Here is a 20,043-nt window from a genome sequence, read left to right on the forward strand (position 1 = left end):
AAAATAAACCCGGGGCTACATTTATATATATATATAGAGAGAGAGAGAGAGAGAGAGAGAGAGAGAGAGAGAGAGAGAGAGAGAGAGAGAGAGAGAGAGAGAGAGAGAGAGAACGAACACACAGAACTTGTACAGAAGAGAAGTGAAGTTTATTTGAATACACATCACTTCACTTCTGTACAAGTCCTGTCAGTGTCATCCTATTGTTCTTTGCTGTTATTATAGCCTGATATCGAGCACCCAGACAAGCAGATTTTGTTGTTGGAATGCAGTCACCCATATATATATCAGTACCGTGTTAGCCGGGCTTTAGTAATCAAAAATGAATAGACGATACCATTCTGTGGCTAACGAAATGCTTTTATTTGTGCGACCTTTCGAGATACACTGATCTCTTCTTCCGGCGATGTTACAATGGATAAAGCAGGCAAAGGGGTTTACTCAAAAACATCTTGAAATGTGACTAGAGCCCATCCCTCCCCCTGTGCAGTGTGCGATTTATGACTAAGCGGTGTTAAATAGTCCCTGAATGTGAGTGATGTAAGAGTGTGTGTGTGTGTGTGTGTGTGTGTGTGTAAGTATGTAAATATAAATAAATAAAGAGCAGAGAGTGTATACAGCACTTTAAAAAAGGTGTGTGGAGTGGGAGTGTATATCAATGGTGTGGGTAGGTGTGGAAATGTGAGAGGGTGTTGCATTACTAAAAGTGTGTGTAGATACTATGTGGTCCCTATTGGTATATAGGGATGGAATTACATAGAGTATTTGTATGTGTAAGAGACAGCTGTGTGTGGAACAAGAGACAGTCCTGTCGGTGAACATTTCTCTGACTCTGGCCATAAGATGAACGATCTGAAGGTGGCCATACTGTACTCAAAGATAATCTTAGAACACCGAAAGAGAGACGGTTGCGTGAATACAAATTTATGCAACTGTTCGGGACACTTAGCGGTGGCCTAAACCGAGACCGAAGTTTTATTCAGTCACTACTGACACGCGAGAACTCTCTTCCCATGAGTGCTAAAGGTCATGTCTGTACATACTGTGCTATATGTATGCACACACAGCAGTCTGTTACACATACAAATGACATCACATTATCATGGCAACGCGACGCAGTCCAACATCACGTTGGTGATGTCCGCGGTGTCATTTGACGCTGTCATTCAGAAGGAGGAGGGGGCGGCAGCAAGGAGGCGGCCGCAACAGCTACATGCTTAGAGGCGATGGATTTTTAAATCTGCCGCTGGGCACGTATGCATTCCCATTAGTGGGTCATGCTTTACTTTATAAGGCCATGCAATAGGATCCTAACTGATTGGGCATTGTCTCTATCCGAAATACAATAAAATAGGGCTTGATCTATACTATTCTTTGGGGAACATTTTCCCTACCTCTAACCTATGGAGTGTCTGTTCTGCTGCCATGTTGGAACTCTCTCTCAGAATCCCATGCTCCTCTCCTTTATACATCTTGTGACACAGTCTGCTGTGTCTCCACTGTGTGGAGCTTAACTTCTATTCTACTGTTAACTCCTAATGTACTTTTAGTAGTCAAAACCCGCACGAGAGGAGGGGGGTTACATGTTAAATGTAAATTATGTGAGTTTTTATTCTTTAAATAGCTTGTGAGAATTTGGTCTTTTTGGAGATCCAGAGATCTAAGGACAAAAAAACTGCCAATATAAAATAAAACTTATTAAACATACTGCTTTACAAATAGAAAAGAGCAAAGATATAATTGGTGAGATTTGTTTTCAATAGATGTTTTAACTCAAAACTGTGTTGTTTAATATGTAAGGAAAGCAATCATAAAATAGACCATAAAAGCAAATGATTTCAGCGATAGTAATTATGTCTATCACTTGAATTCTGTGCGTCAAAGAACAATGAATCTCTTGAGCACCAGAGTGACCCAGCCCCTTTTGCACATCACGACCATGTGTCTGCTCTCAGTAGCGATCCCGTGATCTGGGCGTCACTGACAATACGAATGGAAGGGGAGGGAGTTCCCCAACGCAGATTGCGATCTCCTCCAGAAAGACGACCTTAAAACCCATGACGTAGACCAGGGTTGCGTAAAATGGGGGCGCAACAGATTTTAGGGGGCCGCGGCTGTTACAGAGGCTGCGTGCTATTCAGGACGAGGTCTCTGTAACTTCACTTACGAGACCACGCGTCTCCATGGCAACGGAAGTCAAATGATGCCTTGGGTCATTTGACGCCGCATTCAAGGTAAGGGGGGGAGTGACCCAGGGGCAGAGCAGGCAAGGGGGGCACAGTCGAGGAAGTTTGCGCACCCCTGACGTAGACAGTACGTAGTGGCTACATCTTCAGGAACTCAAAGAGTTAAAATGAGCGAGAAAGCTGTGCACGAAGACAAATTGCATGTTTCGTTCAAGTTTTTACAGAACAGACTGCAAATAATCTGAAAGGCTATAGGAAGTATTCCTGAAACATCATGTAAACAGTGGAAAAGTTTTCAAAGTTGGAAAGTCTGGTTCATTCCAGTTAATAAAAATGCAGCCACACTGTAGCTTGTGATTTTAACAGTCAGAACTTAAGGTTTATGACAGACTTCTACTATGAGGCTTAGGCCGGGGCCATGGTACAAAATACAGCGCTGAGCCGCACTGAGCCAGGAAACTTACCTCCTGCATCCGGCATGTGTGGAGCTTTGGTAGACGGTTCCGCAGGCGTGCGGAGGCGTGTGGAATTGCAGCCGACAGATTAATTACATTTTTTCGCGCTGAGGGAAGCTGAGGGAAGCGGAGGGACGGTCACGTGACCGGCAAAAGCCAATGGCACTCCGTGACGTCGGCGCCGTGACGTGGCGCGCTAGCCCCCCTCCCGCCCCGCCTCCCACCCGCCTCACAAGCGCGCTCGCTGACACTCATGCCAGGACACAAAAAAGCTCCTGCTTGAGAGCATGAGCGTCAGCGCGGCTCAGCGCGGTATTTTTTACCATGGCCCCAGCCTTATGTATTGAGTTACAATATGTCAGTATAAGGGCACTCGTGTACTGGAAGTTGAAATTTGTTCTCGGTGTGCATGCAAACGTTGCAAAAGAGGTGACATTTATTAATGCATTTACAAGCAGAAACATTGACAATATATTAATACATTTCACCTTTTTTGCATCGAGAGTGCCTGTACTATTACTCGAGACTATGGTGCTATTCATTAAGCGGGGATAGTGCCGATTGGGACACTATCACAGTTTAATAAATGACCCCCTATGTATTGAGTTCCCAAAATATGGGTCTTGGAAGCTAAAATCTGGCCCTGGAAACACAAATTGTTCAGTTGATTATATTTGGGTCTTGCATCTGAACTCCTTACTCCACTCCACCAATTACTTAGAAATTAAAACGGGTGTGGAAAACAGGTGCAAAGATTGGGGTAACTATATCATTCAGAAAGGCAGGGGCAGTATAAGACAGTCCTGGTTTTGCTGTTTTCTCCCCATGTTTATTTAGTGTCATTTCTGTTATTTAAATCGACCACCTAAACCTATCAGTGTCAATGAGAAATGGGTGAATATCCTGTTGTACATTTTGTGTGCAACCTATTCCTTTTTGTATTCGTTTCCTATGCTGACACAATCTTCACTCTTCCCACGATGAGCCCAGTAAGCAATATTCCACAATGACCTAAACATGTAATTAATTCCTATTGAACGCATAACTGTAAGAATCTGTGGTCATTACAGTGTCAGCCTTGCAGGGAATTTCCATCTGGGCTAGTGTTCAGTTTAGAAAATGTTAGCACAGTTTTGAAACAGGATGGCATTGTTAGCTGCTAGAACAGAAGCCATAGATTAGATGCACGGTACGTAGCACAAGGCACATGCCCACGAGAAAACACCAGATATGGCCATTGCCCTGAGATAACAGAAAAACACGTAGAAGTGGCTTAAAAAACAGAAAGGGCATTGTTACTGGTAATGGGACAGGTCCTGTTGAAAAAAAAAAAAGCTCTGGCTTCTCAACAGTACCTGCTGTTGATAGAAAGCTTGCAGGAAGCAGGCTGTGGTTAGCTTGGGGCCGTCTGCCAGGCCTGATGATGTAAAAGGCCAGATTCATAACAAAACTTTCCATTCTTCTAGTAGGTAATCTATGGCTTTACATGGGAGGTGTCTTCTGCAGCTGGCAGCTATTTCTTCAAGTTGCAATTTTAAAAATAGTACTGCAAGGATTAAATTATTGCAGCAGCAGTTTACTCTGCTGATAATTTCTCCCTCTATCTTCTTCATTTTGACACTAAAGAATGCAGTTATTAAAACGACTTAGCACATGACATTGTTATATTTGAAATGGATATATGTGAACCTTTGTTTAACGTTCAATATTTATTGAATGTAAACACAGTTTCGTTGATCCAGGTTGATTTGTGGTTTGTAAACAGGTTCAAATCAATTATATATGTCAATTTTCTTTGTCCAATGTGTGATGAATGTTCTTCTGGCAGTGAAGGGGTTAGGATTAAGCTCTGGCAGACACACAAACTACCTGATGAATGTCATTTCTAGCAATTTGTAAGGCTCATAAAGAGGTTCTTCTTAAAATCATTTCAGTCTGAAATCAATTATTCTGAAATCAGTTCAATGAGAACTGCACTATTCTGTACATTTCTAAACTCAGTCAACTGAGTCATTGAATCTATTCAGTGCACTCCGAAGTCATTAATGCATAATTAATTTTAGCGAAGAGGATAATAGTGACTACATCACTTAATGTCTAATTTCCTATTTATAGTGAATTGATTCTTTAAATTTAAATCTCTATGATTCAAATAGTTGTATAAAAGCAACTGGTATATCACTTATTTGGTCAACTCCATGAAGTTTGTGCTCTCACCTATCCTACCTCGCTTATCCCCCGGAATCCATCCCGCAAACCGCCATCGAATAAAGGACCGCTGCATTGCGGGTCCATGTTAATCCGCGGCGGCGAGTGTCGGATATGCAGTTCCGATGTCAGATAATGCGTCCGGCGGACTGCATTATGCGGCGTCGGATAAGCGGACCACCTGTATTTTTCCTGCAGTTTATCATGATTGGCAATTTACTTAAATCAATTGTTCTTCTTCTTTTTCCTACCCATAAAATTGTCAGGTAAGCACAGAACAGTATCACCTGGAAGAAAGGAGGGATTAGCAAAGCTTATTACCTGGAATGAATCAAAGTTCCTCGTATTAGTATGACCTTGGATGGATTCCAGGTACCTCATGTATCCTCTTGTGAGGATGCAGTGTTAGGCTGCGCTTATAGTGCCTGGCGACGGTGACGCGACGTCGCTCCAAAACAAATACATTGACTCCGTCGCAAGCGCTTATAGTAAGCGCGACGGCGACGGAGCGACCAAAAATTTTGAAGACGGGTCGATTTGATTTTTTTAAAGACAGTCGCCACATTTGACTGTCTCTAAACCAATCAGAGACCCCTTCGTGACGTCACTGGCCTTGTCGACAGCGACGTCGCTTTAAACCAAATGAAAACTTTCGCTAGTGGCGAGGGCGACGGAGTGCGCAGCGTTAGGTTGCGCTTATTGTGCCGGCGACAGTGACGTCACGCTGCGGTCGCTGGAAAAATCAAATTGACTTGACTTCCAGCGATTGCGACCAAGCCGTCGCTCTGTCGCGTCGCTTCTACTATAAGCACACGCGACGGCTGCAATACATTTCATTTGCCGTGACATCGCGTCGCTGTCGGCGGCACTATAAGCGCAGGCTTAGAAGCTATAGCAGATCTTGTTCACCAGTTTTCATTATACCTTAACAGTGACAACCAGGCCTGCGATGCATTACTGTAAAAATAAAGTTTATGAGGAGAGTGTAACAAATGCCCTTTTTATCATTGATATTTTGACAAGCATTTTAAACATAGCATCAATGCATTAAAGAATTTTGCCACTATGCTACAACATCAGCTTCAGAGTTGGGGAACGGTCATAGGAGGAGTTAGGGAGGAATTACATAATGTAGTTACTGCATTTTAATGGGATGTATCAGATTGTTGGAAAATACAATACCCTACTAATCTGCGTTAATATCACTTGTAATATTTTCTTTTATTCTCTTAAAATATCCAATGTTATCAGTCTGAAATGTTATATTTGTTTTGTCTAGTTATCCATCTGTTTCCTGTTGTCTATATATTATAGTACATTTGTGCCATATTACCATCACATTGTTACAGTACATACTGTAGTACAGTCAAACTCAGAATAGGTTGAGGTTGATTCTTAAGTCCAACTGCAATACTCGGGTCAAATCAACATTTTTTTTAGATTAACAGTCACTATAACCTGCGCGTACACTTTTTTCTTGCATTTTCCTTAAAAATATGCTGGTATCTCTAACCCATCCCACCTCTATATATCTTTCTCTCCCTATCCCTTATCTTCCCCCATCCTTTCCCTCCACATTTCTCTCTCCCCCATCCTTCTCTCTTTCATTTCCCTCTCATCTCTCTCTCTCTCTCTCTCTCTCTCTCTCTCTCTCTCTCTCTCTCTCTCTCTCTCTCTCTCTCTCTCTCTCTCTCTCTCTCTCTCTCTCTCTCTCTCTCTCTCTCTCTCTCTCTCTCTCTCTCTCTCTCTCTCTCTCATATCTCTCTCTCATATCTCTCTCTCCCATCCCTTCTCTTTCTCCCTCTCCTGTCCCTTCTCTTTTTCTCTTCCCCTTTTCTCTGAAAAGACACTATACTATTCAGTATTCTCAGTATTCCGGTGAATAGCCATCAGTTCATCATTAACTGTGCATTAGACACCTTCGCATAGTATTATATAGGGGTGAAACGCTCATGAATTGGTTTATGTAATATTATACATTGCATTGATAATATTCCCATCTCCCTACACTGTGTACAGTATTTAAGTTCTCTGTTATTCTTATGACTTTTGTTACAATAGGATTGATCGTAAGATGTCAAGTGCTCACACAAACTATAAGCTAGACGAGGCACAGGCAATAATGAATGAACTACGAACTCTACGACAAGCCATTTGTATGGGAGAGAATGAAAGACGTGACCTTATGCAGGTATGGACTTTATTGTGTCTTCTAGATATTCTACATTCTTTGTGACTGTGTTCTTGTCATTGTCCCGAACATCATTTATTCTTAAACCGGGAAATATTCGCATATTACCACTTTACCTCTTCGTTACTGGAGGCAGAAAAGGAAGTAAGATAAAAAGATCTCACACCAAGTCTGGTTATTATCACTTCTGAGAAAAACAGGGAGTTTTTATTAACAGGAGCTCAGATATCATATACAGATGTAGCCTGGCTTACTGTTCTCGGTGCCGCAAAACAGCCAGTATAAAAACCCAGCATTTTATTTGCAATCTGCGTCTGACTTGCGGCTCCTTTACGGGCTCCCGAGGATCATAGGTGAAGATATTCAGTGCGCCACTTACCGGCCACACGTACTGAACTGCACTAACAAGTAACCGCACAAATAATTATGCCGGCTGAACGTAGCCGAGCCGCGGGCGATGTGCGGACAACAAAGAGCTGACACAGCTGTTATCTCGCACCTTCTCACGGTCAAGAGGACAGTAATTCTATTGTACCTGTACCCAGGAATGTCCTACTGTCAAGGACAAAGTAAGTTGTGAATCTAAAGTCATTTTAATTTATTTCCTATTTTTTTTTTAGAATGTTTATTTTATTTTTATGTGGTACAGTGCACGTATACTGACTTTTTAATGAGCATAAGATGATACAGGATCAAAGAAAAGAGCACCAGACGTCAAAGTAGACTGTGAAGTCTCTGAAATATAGAGTAAGGTATAACCAAACACATATACAGCATGCAAGCCCATTTCCACAAGGTGAAATTACCTTCCATCCGACAATTCCTATGTTGTGTTGAACAAGAGCTGTTCATTCAAATGGTTCTCCAACGGGGGCCAGATCAGAAAACATTTAGGAGTAGAATGGCAATAAGCTTTTGCAATGTCATTTTAGTAACATGTATATATTTCAAAACATTTCAAGCATTAATAACATCTGGTGCATGTATAATTTACTATTAACTTAAAGAAGCAATCCAAGCGGGAGCGTTGTTTTTTTTAACATAGGACTGAAGCAGGGGGTCTCCGGAGCTGAGCACCATTAATTTCAGCTCAGAGGACCCCCTCCTTCCAGAGTTACTTACCTCCGTAGTGGGTGCCAGTGTGTCTCTGCCTTTTTAAAGCTGCCCCGTCACGTGGGCCAATAGGAAGCCGCACCGAATGATGTCACGGCTTCCTATTTTCCGCCAGGGCGCGGAAACTTTGAAAAGTGGCCCTGCTAGAGAGCATAAGCAGCTACCACCCCCCTCCTACAGAGGTACCAATAAGTATCTCCAGAAGACAATTTTTTTTTATTCTGACGTTTAAAAGTCTTGACTGAATATAGAAACACTCATAACTTAGACAGGTGCCACGTTCATGGTTGCGTCTGTGCTCATCCACATGCACGCCTGCATATAAAATTTGACAGCTTAACGTCTATGTTCGCAGAAGAATCAGTTGTCTGTCTTTGGCAACCCTTTGTCATGAAGAGTGTGCTATGATTTTGATTAGTCTTATTGCATCAATGCCAAATATACTTGTTATGGTGACCTGTTTGTCACCTCTCTCTGTGATGCATAGGTGATAATTCAAGAATGTTACAGGTTGTTTTGAGGCGGACAGTCCAGGATGTGGCTATCATTGATATTCTTCTAAAACTACACACTTTTCAATTTTAGCAGACCATCAGTGATAGACCCCCCCCCCCACTCCCCGCCCGCCCCAATTAAGCCCTCATTGCAGATCAGCACAGACGCAGGAATGGGTCGTGAACTGTCATATAAAAATTCTTGTATTTTTAAGACAAACTGTAACCACATTAACCCCTGAAGCACCAGATAGATTAAAATACTTAATATTCCCCACCATTTGTATTACAACCAGATTGACAAAGTTTCACCTAATCAGAAGCCCTGAAGAATAAGAATATTGTATTTGCTTGATTTTCTAAGAAATAAAAGTAGCAATTTTTTGCTGTAAAATTGGACAAATTGGAAGCCACTTAGTTAAATGCTTACACAATAAAAAATTAAAAAACAGATGTGGATCTTAATATATGCCTATGTTTACATGTCTTCATCTTTCTTCTGAATAATGTACATGCTACAGGTATTGAAAATAGAGAATAAATATTTACTAATCTGTCCCTATTTGCTCAGATTATTTTTCTACAGCACATAAACAGAATAAAATCATTAAACTGTCTGATTATGTGTCCAAAAGCATTACATAAAATATTAAATCATGTTTTGAAATGTGACATAGCTTTGGTTGCAAACTATAAATCTATATCTTTAATTAAATGTAGTTAAAATGTCCACAAAGAGTTCAGTGAAGCCCTGAAGATTTATAGTTCCAAAATACTATACTCATATTTATTTGGATATGCAATGCATTTTTGGAAAGCTATACATCATGAGTATAGTGTAGCTTTCTAAACAAGTGGTTAATAAGCACTGCAACGTATCATGCTGTTTTTCTAAACATTCATTCAAGTGAGATCATAGAGTCGAAATGTAGTATTTGTTCGACTTTTTTTCATCGGATTGGGGGAGGGGGGGGGAGACACTGAGGAACAGGGTGAATGTCACCAATTTGTGAATTTTGATAGTGCAGCCAAGTGTGATGTCAAGTTTTCCCACATCACAATTTTGCAGAATGTACATTTGCAAAGTCAAACTCAGATTATTTGGGAAAATGTTTACGAAGCTTTTCATGATAGGTTGCAGGACTGCCAACAGTGAATTACACCAGTGCAAAGTGTTCAGAAAAAAAATCTACATAGATGTAGAACCATTATGATGAGCCTGGCACACCAGAGGCCCTTATCACGTACTAAGTACATTATAGACTCCTTTTCTAGGGAGTGATGGGGCTGACAGCTACCTTGGCATCCTGGCGCCAGTGGTGTTTTGAGCGATCACATCACCCACAAGTGCCAAAGGTCCAGTCGCATTCTGGTGCCGTCGAACCCCCCCGGCACTCCAAAGGTTAAATTCTCTTGTCAGTTTTGTCCCCATTCATCGACCAGTTTGCAGTAATTGAAGACTCTTTAAATTAGTCTCTGTTAGGTGTCTATGACGTCATCCAGGGCAGACGGGTAAAAGGGAGAGGCTCCGGAGACCCCTCTGTATAATCACTAACTTTATACCTTTTAACCCGGCCAAAAAACACCCCAAAAAGTATAGAATCTCTCTCTGAAATCGCAAGGGATGGCGAATAGGGGAAAAAGTCACAGCCCCAAGGGGTAGGAAAGTACTTTACCCCTGCTAAACAGACTGCAGAGGCGGGAGGCAGGAGGCAAGATGGCACCCAGACACCCTGCTAGCACGAGGCACCACAAGGCCTCACTAGCCCGGCGAGCCCCGCTGAAACCCCCCCCCTCACCAGACGCTAGAATCACGAAGGAATTCCTCGAGGAGCTCCATGCTAAGCTTCAGAGATCATTGGAAGCAAATATCAAAGAAGCAGTGGGCTGAAATAAGGCATGATATTCAGGGCCTACAAGAAAGAACCACAAACCTGGAAGAGAGACTGGATGAAGCCCTCCAGCATCAGTCAGAGGCGGACGAGGAGATAATTCGCCTGGGGCATGAAATTCACTCCCTACGGGACGGTCTAGAGGACCACGAGAACCGCGACCCGCAGGCAAAACCTGCGGATACCGCGGTATCCCAGAGGCGATAGTGCCCTCCCAGCTAGGGCATATCTGCTGGACTTTTTCCGCGCTATCTCCCCTGACCTCGACCCCCGGGACCTAGAAATAGATAGGGCTCACAGGGTACTGGGCCCCGCGCTCTCAGAAGACCCAAACCGCAAGAGGGACGTGATCGTGCGCCTCCACAGTTTTCTTTCAACTAAGGATAAACTGATTGGAGCCTGCAGGGACAAAGACACGATCACGTTCCAAAATGAGCCCCTGCAGATCTACAATGATCTATCCAAGCTAACCGTGGACAGACGGAAAGCGATGCGCCCCCTGACACTTCTCCTCCGAGAAAAGGGAATTAAATACAAATGAGGCTTCCCCTTTAAGCTGACCATCTCCCACAAAGGAAAATTCCCTGACCATCCGACAGCCTGAAGAGATGGAGCCTCTGGCTAAAACCCTGGGCCTCCCCGCGGAACCCTTCCGCCATGCTCACCTGCCTGACAACAGACCTCGAGAAAGAGGGGACCACCCGGTTAGGGCATCTGAAAGGATCGCGGAGCAGAGGCACGTCCAGGGAGCGCTGACGGGTGCCCACTGCACAACGAGAGGCCCTCCCGGGAGATTTCCACCCTCCTCCCTAACACCACCCAAAAATGGCGTCGGAAGGGCCCCCCGGTCAAGAGCCTCCATACACGCAACACCAATCGCAGCACTGACCTCCTAACAAGGACTCCCCCCGCTCCCGAGCAGCAACCGGAGGAGCGACCGGATCCATCCCCGCTGTCACCATGAAAGCATCACCCCGCGGCTTTGCTGGAAATCGATGAGGCGAGTCCACCTCGTGCGCGCACCGGATTCCCCCAAGATGGCGTCCTGTGAGTCCTCATTCCGCTGCGGAGTACCACGAGGCATCCCGGACGAGATCGTGACGTCATCACCACGCGCGACCTCCGACCTCCGACCTCCAGACTCCAACTCACCGCATCACGAGGCCCCGACCTGCAGTTCCAGACCAGAGGCGTCGCTCTCACAGCACCAGAGGAGGCCATGCAACAGCCCCGGTTCCCAGACGGAGTGTCGGGGCCCCCACCCCCCTCGGCCGAGGGGGGGTCAGAAGATCTCGCTGGCGGTCCAGCCCCTGACGGTCCCGGAGGACCATGAGCTTCCCCCTCCGCGGAGGGATGAACGGCCCAGGTCATCCCGGCCCGCTCCCAGCTGTGAGGCATCCGCGGAGGGTCTGTAGCAATGTTCCCCCCATGTTATCCCCGGTTATTATTATATTTCCCATCACCCCCAGTTAGGCATCAGGCCTTAAGTACCCCCAGCGGCCACGTCCTCCCAGTTAGACAGGCCTATAGTGAGCTCGTAGAGCATCCCCCCACCCTCCCCCCCCCTCTATCCTCTTCCCCCCCACATCCTACCCACCCCCCCCTCCCCAATACCAACATCCTTAAATACCAACACCCCTACCACCCCCCTCCCAATACCCAACACCCCTACCCACCCCCCCTCCCATTACCAACACCCCCCCTCCCATTACCAACACCCCTACCCACCCCCCCCTCCCCATTACCAACAACCCCTACCCACCCCCCCTCCCATTACCAACACCCCTACCCACCCCCCCTCCCATTACCAACACCTACCCCCTCCCCACCCCCCCCCTCCCAATACCAACACCCCCTACCCACCCCACCCCCCCCTCCCAATACCAACATCCCTGCCCCCCCCTCCCCCCCTCCCCAATACCAACATCCCTGCCCCCCCCCCTCCCCCCTCCCAATACCAACATCCCTACCCCTTCCCCCCTGCCCATTGACTGCCTTACCTCCCCTCTCCCCCCCCTCTCCCCCCCCCCTCTCCCCCCCTTCTCTCCCCCCCCTCTCCCCCCCCCCCTCTTCCTCTCCCCCCCCCCCTCTCCCTCTCCCCCCCCCCCCTCTCCTCTCCCCCCCCTCTCCCTCTCCCCCCCCTCTCCCTCTCCCCCTCTCCCCCCCCCCTCCCCCCCTCGTCCTCACTAACCCCCCCCACCCCCACCCCCCCTTCCTGTTCAAACCCCTCTTCCCCCCCCCCTCTCCCTCTCCCCCCCCTCTCCCTCTCCCCCCCCTCTCCCTCTCCCCCCCCTCTCCCTCTCCCCCCCCCCCTCTCCCTCTCCCCCCCCCTCTCCCTCTCCCCCCCCTCTCCCTCTCCCCCCCCTCTCCCTCTCCCCCCCCCCTCCCCCCCCTCCTCTCCCTCTCCCCCTCTCCCTCTCCCCCCCCCCTCGTCCTCACTAACCCCCCCCACCCCACCCCCCCTTCCTGTTCAAACCCCTCCCCCCTCCCCTCCCCCCCCCACCCCTCCCCTCCCCCCTTTCCCCCACCCCTCCCCTCCACCTGCCCCCCCCTACCCCCTAACCTTCCTCTCAACCCCTCCCCAGCCCACCAATACACCAGCCTTCCCCCCCCCCCCAAAAAAGGGGGGATGCACGCGCCCCAGCTACAACCCAGTGACAATTTACAAGGGACTCAGGACAAGATGCCAACATTTTTTCTTTAAGCCGACACACAAGGCTGTACTACCGCGATACTATTGTCACTGCTAGATGCCTACGGTAATGAATGTTTAAACTGGACACTGTTTATGAGGGCGACGATCGAGGTGACCCCACCCCCCTCCCCTCCTCAGGGCCCCCCCCCTACCCCCACTTCCCCCCGCCCCACCCCCTGCGAGATACCACCCAAACCCTCCCTACCCCCCCCCAAACCCTCCCTACCCCCCCCAACATCCCTTCCTGCCACTCGCCCCCCCCCCCCCGAGTTCCCGGATCTAGAACTAACTACACCTCAGCCCTACCATACCTCGGCAGGTTACTCAGGCTCAGATTGCCGCTCCCCTCATGAGAAGGACCTGCAGGGCGCATTGCCCCCCAGGGCACTGCTGAAACCTGACACACCATGAACGGGTAGGAGAATGGGTGAAGTATGTAAGGCACAAAGACCGAGGTTTCCCCTATCCCCGCCCCTCCCCCCTCTCTTTCCCCTGGCTACCCCCCAATTCCCCACCACCCCCCCGCCTCGTTGCCACTCTTTTTCCCTCCCCCCCCTCCCCCCCTATCCTTACCCGTCCAAGGACCCCCCCCCCTGTCGCCTCAGATACCCCGCCCCCCCCTCTCCCCCCTCTCCCCTCTCTAACCCCTCCCCTCGCTAACCCCTCCCCAGTCCCCTCGGGCTGGACTACTCCACTTTGAATCTGTTGGCTGAGCATGCTCCCGAAGGTGAACCCGATAGACGCAGTCCCCGGGTTTTACCACATGAGGCCGCTCAACGCTGAAGTTAAGGCAAATGTATAAGGTGTGTAATGCTATATGAGATTCATGCACAATGCTGCAGGTTCAAATTACTATCCATGTATTATTGTCAATGCTAGAAGTCTACAGTAATGCTCAATAAAGGTTCAATGTTTTTGCCTGTTCCCCCCCCCCCCACCCTCTATCCCCTCCAACCCACCCCCGCCCCGGCCCCCCTGGACAGGAGCATCCCCAAGACTGACGGTTACCCAAGGTAAAGATGTATCTGCCTATGCCCCGCCCAGGCTCCATCCCCCCAGCCCCCTCCCTCTCATCATACCCTCCCCTTTCCCAAGACCTGCCCTCTCCCCCCCCCCTTACCCACCCCTTTACCCTCCCTTCCCCCACACCAGCAGAGCAGGGTCCCTCCCCGCATTCCCCCTCCCCCCCACCCCCATCAGCCACTAAGCACTTCAGATAGATAGCATTACCATACAATGGGCTCCACCAACCGAGAGCCCAAAAAGAGATCTCACCCCCCTCCCCTCCCTTTCCCCAACCACCCCCCCTCCCCACGCCCCCCCCCCCATCCCAGGCTCCCCCCTCACTACCCCCCCCCCGACTCCCCCCTCCCTCCCACCGCCCTCTAGGGCAACCATCCCCACAGCGTCCTTTACAACCCCCATCCCCTCATCTCCGACCCAGTCCCCCCTCCACTACCCAAGCCCACCCCACATTCGGCTAGATAAAGCAAACACACTGCGGGTATAGCATCTCTCCGAAGAAGCCAACCCCGCGACGCGTAAGCCGGTTGAAGTCACAGAATTTTCTGGGTCTCCACCCGGCCGCCCTTCACTGGAGAGCGTTCTCGGACCCGCCCCCAAGGGTCTTACACCCTACCAACCGGTTCTTTTTCTAAGACCGGTCAAACACCTTTAGACCCCATTAGGGTCGACTTTCCTCCCTCTTTCCAAACCGCTGTTACTGTCCCAGCGGCCCCACTCCCGACCCCTCTTCCCCTCGCCCCATTTTGACTGCACCCCATAGCACTACTCTAGTGCTCGCACGAGCGGGCCTTAGCTAAGAGTTAGCAATGTCACACCAAAAAGCCCTGAAAGTTATCTCCCTTAACGTGAAGGGACTCCACAATAATAGAAAACGTCGCCTGGCCCTCCAGGAGATAAAGAAAACAGGAGGGGACGTTGTTTTCCTCCAGGAGACGCACTTCACGACACAAGAGCCGCCTAAAATATTCCAGCATGCATTCCCGGTGAGTTATTTCTCATCTTTCAGCAGCAAGCGTAGAGGGGTGGCCATTCTGTTTCGTCAGGGCACCCCATTTAATTTGACAAAAGTTCAGGCAGATCCAGAGGGGAGATTCATTGTAGTCTATGGCTCATTATCCGGCACGTCAATCGCCCTTATTAACCTATACGCCCCTAACGAAAACCAGACAGAATTTCTTAAAAAGGTTCTGGAAGAAATTGACCCACAATACCTATCCTCAATACTCATTGCAGGGGATTTAAATATGGCTCTCAACCCAAAGGAAGACAAATCGAGCCAACCAGGGCGACAACACTCCACTCAGTCACAAAGACTGGGGAAAAAATTTAAGGATATTATGAGAGACTTTTCTCTGGTAGACATTTGGAGAACACAGCATCAGGGACAGAGAGATTACACTTTTTACTCGGCGCCCCACCAGTCTTACTCCCGTATTGACTACTTCCTTGCTTCCAAGAACGTACTAGAGGCTACCACTGATACAGCTATCGGCCCAATTACATGGTCAGATCATGCTCCCATCACCATGACCCTGTCCATCCCCTTCGGGAAAACTATTTCGTACTGCTGGAAATTAAACGATTCCTTACTGAACCACTCCGGGACAGTGCTGGAAACTCAAAAAATCCCTTAAGGAATACTTCAGAATAAACACAGGCTCCGTAACCTCTCCAGCATGCCTATGGGAAGCCCATAAGGCGACAATTCGAGGAAATCTTATCTCGATTGCCTCCCACCGGAAGAAAACCAAAACTTAGATTATCTAAAGAGCTAACAGACAAAATAATCGATCTAGAGCAAAAGCATAAAAATAACCCCTCCCGGAGAATTTATAAACAGTTGACAACTGCTCGAAACGATCTAAGGATCATCCAATTAGAAGATGTAGAAAAAGCTCTTAGATGGACGGGTCAAAGGTATTACGATAAAGGGAACAAGGCCGATAGACTTCTTGCCAGCAAGTTACGAGGCATACAGAAAAGATCGCAAATCACGGCGATCAGGAATAATTCTGGTGAACTCCAATATAACGAAAAAAAAAATAGCAGAGGAATTCACCAAATTCTACACTAAATTGTATAACCTAAGAACCCACTCTGCTAACTCTAAAGAGACGGATACGGCTTCAGCAGCCGGTTACCTAGCCGAGTGCGACCTCCCTTCATTAACAGAAGAGGAGAATACTTACCTAAACGCGAAAATAACGCTAGACGAATTAGAAATGGCCGTGAAAGCCTCAAAAAATTCCAAGGCGCCGGGCCCTGATGGCTTCACAAATGCATACTACAAAAAATTCTTCCCCATTCTGTCCAAACATCTATTAAGTTTGTTCAACTCATTCCTTGAAGGGAGTCCTATCCCGTCCACAATGTCGTCCGCAAATTTGGCAATAATACTTAAAGACGGGAAGGACCCCACCCAATGCGGAAGTTACAGACCAATTTCACTGTTGAACAACGACCTTAAACTATATAGTAAAATTTTGGCGAACAGACTTAATCCCATCCTCCCGAAGATTAATACACAAGGACCAGGTCGGGTTTGTCCTGGGCCGTCAGGCCTCAGACAATACACGTAAAATAATTAACTTAGTAGATCATGCCCACCTTTCAGGCTCAAAGGCAATGTTACTAAGCCTTGACGCAGAGAAGGCATTCGACAGAATTGATTGGCTATTCCTAAACCAAACATTGATTAAATTCGGCTTCAGAGACTCGTTCCTAAAGGGCGTTCAAGCACTTTACCAGAACCCCTCAGCCTAGGTACGCCTCTCGGGCGGAGGATCTGAACGATTCCTAATCCGGAACGGTACCCGGCAGGGATGCCCCCTCTCTCCCCCTTCTCTTCGCCTTTACGATTGAACCACTGGCGTCTAAAATAAGACAGAACCCGAATATCCAGGGAATCCCGATTGATAAAAACACAATACAAAATTTCCCTATTCGCTGATGACATCATCCTTACTCTGACTAAACCTCTAACTTCCCTCCCCAACCTCCAGAGGGAACTGATGGAGTTTGGCAGAGTATCAGGATATAAGATAAACAGCGATAAATCAGAGGCCCTAAATCTTAGTCTCCCGGATCCCGAAGTCAATCTCCTCAAAACCAATTTTACCTACAGATGGTGCCCTTCACACATTAAATATCTGGGAGTTAATGTGTCAAGGCACTACCGGGATTTATACCGGGATAACTACCCGCGTTTATGGGACAAGATCAAAAAGGATCTAGATCAGTGGGAAGGTTACCAGATATCGTGGATCGGTCGAATGATTTCCATTAAGATGAATATACTCCCAAGAATGCTATATCTCTTTCAAACACTCCCGACCCACGTCCCAGGCGCTGATCTCAAAAATATGCAAAACAGAATATTTAACTTTATTTGGCAGGGCAAAAGACCCCGAGTCGCCAGATCGGTCCTGATGGCAGCAAGATCTAGAGGAGGTCTGGGGGTACCGGACTTACACAGATATTACCTAGCTGCACAGCTTAAGCAGGTGGTAATGTGGAATGCCGACCCGACCCGTTGTAGTTGGGTGGAGATAGAGACTCAATGTGCCAAAATGCCTTCTCTGCAAGCCTGCCTCTGGAGCCTGGACAGAGGGGAGGGACATACACACAACCTGAAACTTCAGGCCTCCCGATTCACATGGGATGTGTGGTTACGTTGCAAATACAAATATGGCCTTACTACTAAAAGCTCCCAATTGACCCCTATTTTTAACAATCCAAAGTTCCCCCCGGGATGTGGATCTAAACTGTTCGAACAATACCGCACGAGGGGTATAGAGGCGATTGCGGATTTTCTGAGCCTGGGGAGGCCTCTGAGTTTCCAAGAATTAAGGACCAAATATCAAATCAGACAATTGGACACATTCAAATATCTTCAAATTAGAAACTTTATTAGAACAACTTGCCCTCTCCCAGAATACCCCACTCTCACAACGTTCGAACATCTCTGCGAGACAAAGACCCACCAGAAAGGTCTCATTTCAGAGATATACGGGGCACTAGAACGCTCCTCGACCCAAAAAGAGCATGACTATATGCTCAAATGGGCAGCTGACCTGAACTTACATATAGACAGAGAGACTTGGGAAGAAATCTGGGAGACAGCCTCGGAGACCTCCCTATGTACTACAATAAAGGAAAACATTTATAAAATTATGTTCGGCTGGTATCTCACCCCAGCCCGATTAAACCAAATCTACCCTCTGGCTTCGGATCTATGTTGGAGAGGCTGTGGTCATAGAGGGGACATGGTCCACATCTGGTGGTCCTGTCCAGAAATTGTAAAGTACTGGGCCAAGGTCCAAATTTTAATAAAAGAGGTCACCGACCTGGAAGTGCCTATTGAACCACTGACCTACCTGCTGGCGGCACCACTGAAAGACATTGTCCGACCAGTCAGGAAATTGATATCCTTCATTTTTACTGCGGCTCGTTGCTGTATTGCGGCCTCCTGGAGGAAAACAACTACGCCGGCACTGGGAACAATTAGAAAAAGAGTCGACGAGGTGATGATCATGGAACGGCTCACCGCCATCGTTCGACAAAAACTGCCGGCCCACGAGGAAATCTGGGACCCATGGTCCTCCAAAACTAGGGCCAGACAGCCAATCCCTGCGCCCCAAAGCCCGGACACCCCTCCATAGGCGAACAACCAATGCTCTATAGCTCACACCCCCAGACAGTCAGACGTCCTCCCTCCACCCCATTCCCCCCTCTCCTCTCCCCCCCCACCCTCCCAGTCCCCCTCCCCTCTGCCTTCCCTCTCTGAAGGCTTCCCCCCCCTTTTCTACGGACAACGGCGGTTGTCCTTCTGCTCCCCCCCCGAAAAAAAAAAAAAAACTGTGGATTGGAAAATGTTAGGCGTTATAGTACAATACCAATGCATGTTTAACTGAATGCCTAATAAAATTGTTTTGAAAAAAAAAAAAAAAAAAAAAAAAATTAGTCTCTGTTAGCTCCTGTGTTTTATCCTTCATGTAGCATTGGTCTGCAGCTTTAAGCTCACTTATTGCAGTGCCATACAAATAGAGCTTTACTGCAGAATAGCACAACCAATTGATGTAGCGACTACATCATGCCCAAGGAAAGCCTTTTTTTCCCCCAATCTTAGATCGCGTTCTGTGTTCCCATGGATGCAGGACACAATCTGGAGTGCAGGGGAACGGTACAGTAGGACTCCTCTTCCTTTTCCAGGCTAAGGGCTTTCAAAAGCGGTCACTGCACTGTGCCGGAGTGGTCATGGCATTCTGGTGCTGCTGCCCTTCCCCGCACTCAAAGAATTGTAGGAGCAATCCAAGCGGTTTATATTTCTTACACAGGATTGAAGCAGGCGGTCTCCGGAGCTGAACCCACTTAACTTCTGCTCTGGGGACCCCCTGTTTCCAGAGATGCTGACCTCCGAAGGGGGTGCCAATATCTCTCTGCTTTTAAAATCTCTGCACCACGTGGGTCAATAGGGAGCTCACCGGATGATGCCACAGCTTCCTATTGGCCCGCAGGACGCGGGAGCTGTGAAAAGCGGCCATAATGAGAACTCTGCTGCCTAGCTGGAGTGGCTACCGGCAACCTGAAAGCAGGGGGTCCCCGTAGTTGCAGTTAAGGGGGTTTAGCTCCGGAGAGCCCCTGCTTCAATCCTGTGTAAAATTTTTTTTAAATAAATGTAAAAAAAAAAAGCGCTTGGATTGCCTCTTTAAACATCTTGATACAGGTACCTACAGTAGTTGTATTTTGTTTTTTACATGTTTAAGCTCTATATTACATTAACA

General features: G+C 47.6%; 1 protein-coding gene across 4 annotated transcripts in view; it reads left to right on the top strand.

The window, feature by feature from the left end:
- Positions 1-20,043, top strand: part of WWC3 (WWC family member 3) — a 253,016-nt gene that overhangs the window by 155,689 nt on the left and 77,284 nt on the right. For all 4 annotated transcript variants that reach the window (XM_075589397.1, XM_075589399.1, XM_075589400.1 and 1 more), the window contains exon 6: positions 6,911-7,040. In XM_075589397.1, the coding sequence (XP_075445512.1) occupies positions 6,911-7,040 (130 nt within the window). The remainder of the gene's footprint in view (positions 1-6,910; positions 7,041-20,043) is intronic.

Source organism: Ascaphus truei, chromosome 3, assembly GCF_040206685.1.
Source record: "Ascaphus truei isolate aAscTru1 chromosome 3, aAscTru1.hap1, whole genome shotgun sequence".
Taxonomy (NCBI): Eukaryota; Metazoa; Chordata; class Amphibia; order Anura; family Ascaphidae; genus Ascaphus; species Ascaphus truei.